Consider the following 12,202-nt stretch of genomic DNA (forward strand, 5'->3'; position numbering starts at 1 on the left):
GGCTAATGTTGGAATCCTGCCGACTTAGCCAGTTGTCAAGCTACATGACTGCTCCAGTTGTCGAGTAAGGCAAATCATAACTAAAGCCTAAGTATTTCATTATTTTAGTTATACTAAGCTTCCATTTACATTGTCAGAGCCAGGGCTCAGACCCTTCAAACCCATTGTACAGACTGGGTCCCCAGGCCCCTCACATGCCAGGCCAGGTCACCAGACCCCTCACACGCAGGCCCACACTAGGTAATTGGGAAAGATCCTGGGAGCCATTGGCAGACAACATGAGCTCAGTCCTCAGCAGCAGCAGCAGCAGCTTACAGCAGCCTCTAGCAGCAGCGGTGGCAGCCTATCGGAGGGTCCTGGGGACACTGGCAACAGTAGCAACAGCTTGCAGCAACAGCCTCCAGCAGCAGTAGCAGCCTCCCCATGGGCCCCTTCTCCCCCCGGGGCCATCCCAGGGACAGGGCGGGCACTGCGGATCAGAGCCACTCATCCTTTATACTTAAGTCCACAATCCTGGGCATCTGGGTACACATGTGCAATTACATTAGACAATAACCAAGGAACACCCGGGCTCGTGCATATTTATATCAAATGCTCGGCAAGATTCTGAACATCTGAAGGGCTCTGACCATTTTCCTTCACTTTCCCAACAACTGGGAAGGTAATTAGTTTATTATACTCTGTTATTGAACATATGTTTAAGCATTTCAGTTGTCTGAAAAGATAAATAGTAATAGCTGTTTATTTTTGTGTGTTCTTTTTGTTTGTTTTGCAGTCAGTTGAGTTCTTCTTGGGCTTTTTTCTTGAGTGGTCTAAACTTCACCTGTGGAAGAAAATTTTAAAAAGAAAAGAAAAATAAATAAATAAATTTCACCTATGGGACTAAGATCCTGTCAGGCTTGAGGCATAGAAACTAAAGAAAGAAAACAGTGACTGAATAATAATTCATTTAAGAAAAAGAAAGAAAAACAGCCTAGAGCAGTGGTTCAGAAAGTATGGTCCCCAGGCCACCAGCATGAGCATCATCTGAGAACTTGTTAGAAACACAAATTTTTGAGCTTTATCCTGAATCAGAAACAGGAGGCGCGGCCTAGAAATCTGTGTTTAACAAGCTCCGCATGAAGTTTGAGAACCACTCCTCTAGAGAATGGAGGAAGAGGACGAGGAGGGAAAGAAATAAAAAGAAGGAGAAAACCAGAAGTACAGAAGTCCCCTTTATCCACAGTTTCGTTTTCTGCGGTTTCAGTTACCCACTGCCAACCGCGGTCCAAAATATTAAGATATTTGAGAGAGAGAGAAACCACATTCACATAACTTTTATTACAGTGTATTATTGTAACTGTTCTCTTTATTAGTTATTGTTCTTAATCTCTTACTGTGCCTAATTTATAAATTAAACTATCATATGTGTGTATGTATAGAAAAAAACATAGAACCGAATATATAGCGTTCAGTGCTATTCATGGTTATGAGCATCCCCTGGGGCTCTTAGAACACATCCCCTGAAGATAAGTGGGGACTCCTGTCATGTTGAATAGTAGAATATCACTGACTTTTGCCCCCAGTTCTGCATTGACACCTGTGCTGTATGTCATCTGTTTAAGTTTATTCTTAGTTCATGTTGTTGTTCTAAGCTCCTTAAGAAATAGCATTGTCTGGGTAGTCAGATTTCCTAAATTATCTCCTGTCAGGGTTAAAATTACAAAGGTGGTCTTCCTCATGCTTCTATTTCTGAATTTTTTTCACTTTCTTGGTCATTTCTCATAGACAGTTGCTCAGTGTCTTCATGTTTTTCCTGCTATTGCCTTTTTGTGCATCTAAACCTTGGGCCTTTTGCTCTATGCTCTTAACTCAGTAATACAGTGCTTCTCATGGTAGATTATCTCAAGGATGTGGTAGACTAAAGGAGTTGAATAAACACATTTTTAGGTTGTTTGTATATGTACATTTTTTGTGTGTAGGTGTGTATCCACATCAATCAAAGTGAGGATAAGGTAGATACTCTCTAAGTGACTGAAAAGATCTGTAGTCTGCAAATTAGGGCATATCTTTGCCAATACTAAATCAGATAAGCAAGCAGTTGTTAACAGAAGCATGTTAACAACTTGTTAACTTAAAAGCATGTATAAGGAAAGAGCAGGAACACTAGGACTACTATCTCGTCTTCTCCACATAAACAGCTTTGAAATGTCAAGGAAGCAGAAGTGGAGATTTTTACCATCTTTTGTAGCCCTGGGGATATTAAGTCCAGCATTTATCATTGTTTTTGCAGGAACTTGACCTCCCTCTTAACTGACACTAATCATCATCTCCTTCTTTGGACTCTAGAGGGCCTCAGACGGGATACACAACTGTTTGGAATCTAAGCTTCTGAACTACGTTGCTTTGATTCAGTTTCTTCTTGTGTAGAACTTATCTATACTGTGCATTTTCTTTGGGTGACGCTGTTTTTGCTGCTTCTGAACTTTTTGTTTTTCAGTGTTTGAGACATATACATTTCATAAAGTTAATTTTGTTCTTCAAATGGACTGTATTCATTCAATTTAATGGCACATAACAGCTAGTTGGGGGTGTGTGGGTATACTTAAAATTAGATATTAATTCAGTGTCTCAGTAATTAGCATAGTTTCCACTTCCACTAATAATCAGTGGAACTAAGTTTTAATTACTGAATATGCAAACAAATTTAGGAACACTACTGGGAAGCTCAAGGGTAACTGAAGATCATTTTTGCTTTAAATATTTGGTTTACTATTGCTTTTTAATACCAAGAACCCCATGATATTAGTATAGATTCATACATTTTATAGTTTTTTAGAATTTCATTAATTTTAAATCATTTTAAATATTTAGAAATATATAGCTTTTTCACAGAATCAATAGATCTTTTTGGAATTTTAAAAAATACATTAAAATGCCTAAATACATAGTTTACGTTATACATATTTGATTGTAATTCTTGTTTTCCTTTTTGTATTTGTAATAAATTAACAATTTTAAACATGGAAAAATTATGGTATTTTTATTGAAAATTTAAGTTTAAAAATTTTCAAATAGGTTCTATGTGGCATTTCTTTCCTTTTTTTTTTTTTTTTTAATTTTTGATAGGATATCCACCCCATTTTTCTAGTCAGAAATGCCCTTCATGTTATATGATTGCAAGAGCCATAAAATTATTCACAGCTTGATTTTTTTAATTAAAGTTCTGATAATCTTTCCAAGGAATTTGTAACATATAAATAAACCTTTATACTCAAAGATATTCATGGCAATATCCAGCAGTGCGGGAATGGTCAAGCTAATTACCCTAGAATCAATTATAGTGGACTATTATGCAGCCTTTAAAATATTTTTATAGAATTTTTTAAAATCCAGAAATATATATACTAATAAATCAGTATATATATAATATATATATAATAAATATATATTTATATATAATATATAAATATATATAAATATTTTATATATATATTTATATATATAAATAAATATATATAATAAATCAATATACTAATAAAAACTATATATGAGTATGTAATAGAGATGTATTTTACATATTACATATTAAAAAAGCCAAACACATACAGAAAAATATTGGAAGGAAATAAGCCAGAATATTAATGATTGTTATATCCATGAGGTAAGATTATGGGTGATATATTTCTTTTTATATGTTTTTGTATTTCCCATGTTTTCTTTAATGAGTATCTACTACTCATTATAGAAAATTCTAATTTTTAATTAGAAAAACTATTTAAAACTCTAATTCTTAATTAGAAAAAAATGTAAAAAAAATTGTAGTTTAAGAAATAGGAATTCTCAGACAATCAAAGAATATGTAATATTTTATTTGAAGGGAATAAATATAGGTATGATATTATTGTTCAGTTTTCAGTAAGTATTTAGAAGACTTTTTTGTTATCTAAAGCAGAAAACACATCTTTTTCTTATTCCTAGGACTCAGGAAGATAAAAACTATACATATTTTTACATTCAGCCTAAAATTTCATGACCATGTATATGATTGTCCCAGAGTAACCACTGTCTTATTTTTCATTTTTAGTTCTATGCTTGATTCTTCCCTTTCTTCCCCTGCCCCATGCCCATTTTAGCTACTTCTCTTCTAAACACTTTTAGTTTATGATTTTGAAATCTAAACAATTTTTACTCTAAGATTTGATTTTAGATAAATATGAATGATACCTGGACTGATTCCAAGAAATTATTGTACTTTCCTCCCCCTTAATTTCCCTTCAGTTAGGTGAAGCAACACCTGATTTAAGATGCTGTATGATAAAGTTAGATAAATCTAAGTGTGAATTCTATCCATAAAAAGTTACTAGCTGTGAACTTTGAGCATGATATTTAACTTCTCTAAACCTTAATATAACCTTTTATAAAAAATGGAATAATAATTATTATTGGGATGTTATGAGATAACATGTAAAGTACCTGTCATAGTACCTTGAATATAGTTTTTAATTATTGATGACTATTATTGTTACGCTTTTGTTATCTTTGTCCTACTCAAGGACTGCTTTCCTTAGGTTATTTAAAACTATTACATGTGGTAATGTGGCATAGGGTCATAAATCTATTTTTCTCATTTTTTCCAATAGCTGAAAAAGGAAGTAGAGATGAAAGGTGTGTGGTCCATGCCATCAAAATACTTTGAAGAAGGATTTGATCACATGCAGTACAGTTTTATAAAAGAAGCTGAACACCACTGCTTGCTACATAGCCCTATTCCTGTGAACTGCCCTATAAGACTGCTCCATGGTATGAAGGATGACATCGTACCTTGGCATACTTCCATGCAGGTTGCCGACCGAGTAGTCAGCACAGATGTAGATGTCATCCTCCGAAAGCATAGTGATCACCGAATGAAGGAAAAAGCAGACATCCAACTTCTGGTTTACACTATTGATGACTTAATTGATAAGCTTTCAACTATAGTTAATTAGTATCACATTTTTTGTTGGTATATAAACTAATGTATCCAGATGATTTAGTTGGTATATAAACTAATGTATCCAGAAGAGGATAACAAGATTGAAAGACTCTGATACTTTAGGTTTTTCCCTCTTCCCTCTATTTTGTAAATATCAGATGAATATTTGTTTAATGATGTATTTGCACAAGTGATACAAATTGTAAAGAACAGACCAGCTGCTGTTTTAAAAATTTTTTCTTTCCTTCAATCCTTGGTTTTTTTTCATTAAAATGTTTCCTATTTTTTTATTCAAGAGATATTTACCTTTCTTATGTTAGCTGTGCCAACTCTTGATTGTGCTCTCTTCTACTTAAAATCATTAATACAACTTAAATATTTTGTTTTTTGCTTGGTAACATTGTATATGGAAATTTGTAAAATTATTTCTGATTTTAAAATGCAATTAACAAAATATAGGAAAATGTTTATTGAAATAAATTTGAAATGATTGGAGAAATGTTTGAAACATAATAAAGTTCCAAAAATAAGGATTTTTTTATATACTGCACATTATACTCAAACTTAAAATTAAGATTGTACTTTCTGAAGGCTCAAAACTGTATAGTGATATAAAGGAGATATTTCTAAATTTTGGCATTTAAATATCAAATGGGGAATTTAAATCATATTTAAAGCATGTTTAAATGGGGAATTTCATCTTAAACAGTGATGTAGCATTTTCATATTCTGATTGGTAAAAATTCGAGGAAATTGATGTTTATATATTATTGCCTATTGCAGAAACATCCATTTTTTATTTAATATTGCCTTAAGTACAAATAGCCAAGCAATTGCCACCTAAATTAGAGTCTTTCTGAAGTTTAGAGACTCAATAAGAAAATATGAAATGCAAGTATAAAAGTTTTTTTTTAATAACTAAAATGAGCTTATGCATTAGTGAGTCTTGATATTACTGATTTGGCATATTTTAGCTATTCATTTTGGCTGGAATTTTTTTTTTTGGAGCGGTGGGGGAACAGCTGACCTGTATGGAGATCCAAATCCTTGACCTTAGTGTTACAACACCATGCTCTAACCAACTGAGCTAACTGGCCAGGCCTTGACTTTATTTAGCCTGCTTAGGTTACATTTGTCAAAGTAACTTTAAGTTGATGACATACACACACACACACACACACACAATATATATATATATATAAAAATCGTGTCAAAGATTTATGTAACTCCTTACTGAGAGAGCCAGAGGTAGTAAACCTGACTCAGAATAATTCAAGAAACTGAATATAAGTAGGCATTGAAGAAAAAATGTTGGGATAAAATTGCCGTACACAAACAAAAAAAGAATAAAAACTGAAAAAACAAAAAACTGCTGTACACAAAGTGTTAACATAGCAGGCCTGACTGCTTATCCTTAGACCCTCTTTACAAGGTTGGCCTTTGGCTGGCATATGGGAACTTGGATTTCAGGGGGCTTCCATCATTCCAGGAATAAAAAGCTCATTAAGCCTAAACTATCAACAATATGGTTTGTGCTGAACACCTGCTTTCCTTCTGGGAGTCTGGTATGTGCCAGGCAGAATGCCTGTGTCAGTCACCATCTCCCAGTAAAAACCCTGTGCACTGAGTCTCTAACAAGCTTCCCTCCTGGGCAGCATTTCACCTGTGCAGTTACAACTCAGAGAATTAATCTCATCTTGTTTGACTCCACTAGGATAGGCTTCTTAGAAGCTTGCACCTAGTTTTCCTGGACTTCACACCATGTACCTTTTTCCTTTGTGGAGTATGCATAAAGCAAATGTACTTCACAGGTCCTGGTTTTCCAAAGCCTTGCAGTTTCAAATATGGACCTTGCAAAGGACAGGAAATTTTCCCCAGGCTAATAGTTTCTGTTGTAAGATAAAGAATTGTAACACAGCAAGGTTACTGGCTCAAAGACAGGTTACTGATTGTTAAGTAAGGATACTGGGAAATTACTGTAAGAAGAGAATGTTTGCTAAAATCAAGCTTTTGTTGCAAACTGCATTATGGAAGGTCACCTTGCCTGTCTTACTGAATGTTACCAGCTTCGATTGTTAAACTTGTTAAACTGTACTTAGAAAAAAACCCAGCTATGTTCTCTTCCTGTAACTTCCTGGTCTGGAGAATAAATGCAGGAAGAGAATCCCAATTCATGGTTAATTTCCCAAATGGAAGGAATGCCTCTCTCTTGAGGGTTCTGGGAGATGAACCCCTTTTCGGGGCTTATCACTTCTGAGAAGAGATGGGCTTTGAGTAATCTTTGGCAGCTCTATCACCCAGGGGCAAAGGGGTGACAAATCTGTGGGAAGCAAAGCAACATTCCTTTGCTGATTTTATTTTGTATCCTTTCATTGTAATAAATTATAGCTATGAGTAGAACTATATGCTGAGTCCTGTGAGTCCTCCTAGCAAATATTCAAATGTAGGGGTGATCTTGGAGACCTCCTATACAAATATAAAACTGGTTAATGTCTTAAAGGCAATTAAACTGTAATCCATGGGTTATCTTTCATACTGGACAAAAATCACTTAAAAAGATACAAATCATCTGTGTGTGCCAGAAGTGCTAGAGTGGGTTGATAGAGGATGACACTGGTTACTCAAGGGCCTATTTTGCCCAGACTTTGTAGGCATGAGGCTTAGAAAGATGAAGTGGAAAGAGTTTCAACCCATGAGAGTTTTCGGGAGTTAAACATAATTATAATAAACATTATTAGAGAGTCATAGTATGTACAAGAGTACTTCAAAAAGTTCGTAGAAAGATTCGTATTATCTTTTAGTTCTATTTTTTCATAAACTTTTTAAAGAACCCTCATGTAGAGGTAGTAAAGCATAGTGTTTAAGGGCAGAGACTCATGCTTGGGTTTGGATCCTGGCTTACCATTTATTAATTCTGTGACTTTGAGCAATTTACTTAACCTCTCTGAGCTTCAATTTCCTTATCTGTGACATACCATAAACCTAGATAATAGAATATAAGGATTAAATAGGCACAACACATTTGGAACAATAACACGTAGAAGACACTTACTTTTTTGCTTTTGTGTTTATTTTGTACAGAATACAGTCCAGTGAGAGACTGATGGACACAAATAATCCATGGTTGTTTAGAAAAGGAAGTGGAGGCCGAGCAGGAGCATTTTTAAGTGCTCACTTGCTCTCCTTATAATGCCACCAGTCTACTCCCTGATAACCCATGAAACCATTAACCCATTAATCCATTCAGGAGAGCATAGCGCTTACAATCCAATCACGTCTTAAAGGCCCCACCTTTCGGGCCGGCCCGGTGGCACACTGCTACAGTGCGCCGCTTGAGAGCGTGGCAGCGCTCCCGCCGAGGGTTCGGATCCCACATACAGACCGGTTCCCACTCACTGGCTGAGCGAGGTGCGGGTGCGGGTGCGACACTGAGGGTTGCGATCCGTTGCCGGACACGACAAAAAGGAAAAAAAAAAAAAAAAAAAGGCCCCACCTTTCAAATATCATAGTTGGATTTTCCACTCTTAACACTGCTACAATGGGGGTCAAGTTTCAGTGAGTTTGGGGGAACATTCAAACCACAGCAACGGGTCATGTCACTGATTATTACTTAAAATAATGCAGGAGGTCCAAAGGATAAGGCACTCGGACTGCTGGCTGTTCATGTATTTTACACGTCACTGAATGCATGACATGGAGTGCTTTCAGAAAAAGCTTTGGGAAAAACAAAGAATACTAAAGGAATTAACAATGTGCACTAAATCTCATGGAATTTAAACATATCTTTTTAAGAGTCCCTTTAAATACAGATCCAAAGTAACAGTTTAGAAATAATTGTGTAGTATGTATAACTTGCTTTGATTTAAAAAAAAAAAAAAAAGTAACGCTTTAGTATATTTAGAGAATATCCCTAGCAAAATGCAGGCAATTTTTTAAACCAAATGTATCTTTTGAGGAAAATATCCTTTCCCATTTTGTCTTCCCCTTTTCCTGGGCTTTCAGGTTTTTGCTGATAGATAAATTTTCTTCTGCTAAAAAAGAAGCTCAAATGTCAGTTTCTCTGAAGCCTTTCCTGACTCATCCCCATTTCTCTTTTCCAGGAGCTGTGTTGCGGGGTCCTCTGTGCTCTCTCCTGAACAGCACTCTTGTCTACATCTTTTTGATAGGACTTACTGCTTTGAAATTCTCAGCTTATATGCCAGCCGTCCTCTCTCAAAGGACTATTGGTGAGGAGGTTGGTTTTGGTCTTGTTTATCCTTAGACATCTCTGTTGTTAAGCCACATCAGCTCCTTTGCTGGCTCCCCCTCCTAGCCCACCTGACAAGTTAACATTCCCTTGAGTTCTGGCCTTGGCAATCTTTTCATGCTACTTATCTATTCACCTTGAGCAACATCACCATGTTCATGGTTTTAACAACTACCTGTATGCAGATGATTCAAGTACATTTCTACAATAGACATTTTTCTCTTGAGCTCCAGACCCATAAAACCAACTGCCTAATGAACGGGGATGGACCGTGGGCCTCCCAAATGCGGTAAGCCCAGGTTTTATTATCTTTCCCCCTTTACGTGCCTCCCCACTTACAGTGAATGGCACCACCATTATTTCTGTTATGCAAGTCAGACTTGTGAGTCATTCTGATGGTCTCTTTTTCCTTCATCCAAATCAGATCTGGTGTTTCTCCCTCCCTATGGAGAGAGAAGCTTGAACTCTTTTGCACAACACATAAGTCCATGCAAAGCTGGTAAATGTATAACAACTGGCTTTTGGGGGGGGTGGGGGAGCAGGGGGTGGAGTCCTGATTTGTGGCATTTGCCACCATTCATGGCATAAATACTCTCATCATGGCTGGTTTCAAACTACCACTGATGGATTTTGGACGTGGCTGGCGCCATTGTGCACACAATAAGCACCAGCACGGCTTTTGGGGGGGGTGGGGGAGCAGGGGGTGGAGTCCTGATTTGTGGCATTTGCCACCATTCGTGGCATAAATACTCTCATCATGGCTGGTTTCAAACTACCACTGATGGATTTTGGACGTGGCTGGCGCCATTGTGCACACAATAAGCACCAGCACAAAATAGCCCCCGGCCTCGTCTTCCACTCCAACACCAAGCCCCTTCCCCTCTTCCCTTTACAAGAAGCCTCCTGACTTAGAAACAACTTTCCCGCTTCTGCATGGGTGCAGTTCTCCACCCATTTACATCAACCTAATGGTCCCTCCCCCTGTACATTTCGCGCCCAAAAGGTAATATAAACTCTCGCAAACCCATTGTTGGGGCTGTCCACCATTTTCAGCGCAGCCCCGGGCTGTGCATTTTGAGCACAGCCCGGCAGATTTCTTTCTGTAATAAAGCTTGAATGGTACCGGGCATCTCGGCTCACTTTCTTTCAACCACCATGACATCTCTGAATACGAAGCTGGGAAGAAATGCCCAGTAGCACACCATTACATAGTATTTACCCCATATAGCAACAATAAACAGAAATAGCCTCAAGAACATAGGTACTAGTAAAATATAGCAAAATAAATTAGGAAATGATTCTTTTTGAAGATTTAACCCTTGTTTGTAATATATTTAAGTGTAAGTTAATATAATTTAATTGCTAATATTGGCTGAGTTTAATAACTGGCTCTCAAAATTCCTGAAAATTTAACCATGGGCACTTGCTTTCTGATCTCGAGCCTGCCTGACAGTCCAGCCTCATTTTTCTTTCTGTGTGTCTCTTCCCTTTAATCCTATGCTTTGTTGATTCTAGAACATTTTCACCTTCTTAAATAAACTGCCTTTGTTAGCAGCATTCTCGACCTCTCCTGCTTCATCCCATCCACCTGGCAAACACCAACTCATCGTTCAAGACTTAGTCACCTATCTCATTTATAAACCTCTTCCTTAATTCCCTAACCTCTTCCTTTAGGTATAATTGTACCAATCTCAGTACCTTATGCATGTTAGCATGACATTCAGCTGGCATTGTTGTCTCACATGTTTAATTTGCTACTAGACTAAATTGCCATGTCTCATTCATTTTTGTATCTCAGATATATAACACAGGCCCTTAAAAAAAGTTCTTGAAAAAATTAAGTATAATGCTGATAGGTACTCAGTAAATGCAGGATTGAACAAATTTATACTGTCATCTGCTCCTCTCCCCAACACCCCTCCCTTGAAGGATCAAGCATTTTTCTCTTTAAAGACTTCCTCTGGATTTCTGGACTCTTCTATGTCTTTCTGTGGCCCCTCTTTGCCACTGTATCCTCTCCAGAATCATGGGTTCAATCATTCTTTAAAGCACACAGTTATTCTGTTCCATGGGAGGGAATCTTTGGGCACAGAAGATCTGCAAAATAGGAAAAAAAAAAAAAAAAGGAAGACAAACTTACATCTTTAGAATTGCTTCTAGCTTTGTACATCAAACCAACATCTTCCTTAAAGCAATTCCAGCCATGGAGAAAGTTACATGGTTTTGTTTGGGCCTCTGTTCCTTTAGTCCCGGGTTGGAACTGACTTTATTGCTAGTACCCAAGGTGCAACTACTGACTTCTATAATTCTACTGACGATTTCCCTGCTCAAAGCTCTTCCCCTAAGCTCTGAGTCTCTGGAGACAGTTCTGCTGCTTCAGCTGATGATTCCATGCAGCATCCAGACCTGTGTTAGCCGTTCCCTTGTCTTTCTAAACCTACTTCTCTCCTACAAGCTCCTGGTTGTTCTCGCACAACCCCCTGTCTTTCACAGAATTCTCTCTCCCAGGCCTTCAACTACTGACCACCAAGTCTTTTCTCAGGCAAACCACCCACATATCTACTAAGTAATTAAATTTCATTAGTCCAGGCCCCTGCCAGCGGGAGATTTTTCTCAATACATGTATTATTTGAGGAGTCATTTCCTGCGTAGCTTCTAATCAACTTCCCACAGGGAAAAAGATTGCCATCCCATGTACTCGAATTGCTTTATCTAATGTGCTTGACTCAATTTATCAATCAGTTCTACAGGCAAGAATTATATTTTATTTCTCTCCAGTCAAGAGAGACACCCTTAAGCTCTCAATAAGTATATGCTCAGTGAAGAAATGACAAAACAAATGAACAAAATAACCCCCACAAATATTTGGGTATTTTTCTCATGAAAAGTACCCTGAGACCTACACAACACCAATGAGACTCAATCTCTACCTGCAAGTGACTTACACTCTAGGAGGACAAACTATCAAGCCCTTTAGCTATTATAAAAATTTCAGCCCAACT

General features: G+C 37.1%; 1 protein-coding gene across 1 annotated transcript in view; it reads left to right on the forward strand.

Annotated features, from left to right (window-relative positions):
* The window catches only part of ABHD10 (abhydrolase domain containing 10), a 16,406-nt gene extending 10,911 nt beyond the window's left edge, over positions 1-5,495 (forward strand). The window contains exon 5 of the mRNA XM_008592116.1: positions 4,623-5,495. Coding sequence (XP_008590338.1) covers positions 4,623-4,967 — 345 coding nt within the window. The 3' untranslated portion in view covers positions 4,968-5,495. The remainder of the gene's footprint in view (positions 1-4,622) is intronic.
* The last annotated feature ends 6,707 nt before the right edge of the window (positions 5,496-12,202 follow it).

Source organism: Galeopterus variegatus, unplaced genomic scaffold (assembly GCF_000696425.1).
Source record: "Galeopterus variegatus unplaced genomic scaffold, G_variegatus-3.0.2 Scaffold7602, whole genome shotgun sequence".
NCBI lineage: Eukaryota > Metazoa > Chordata > Mammalia > Dermoptera > Cynocephalidae > Galeopterus > Galeopterus variegatus.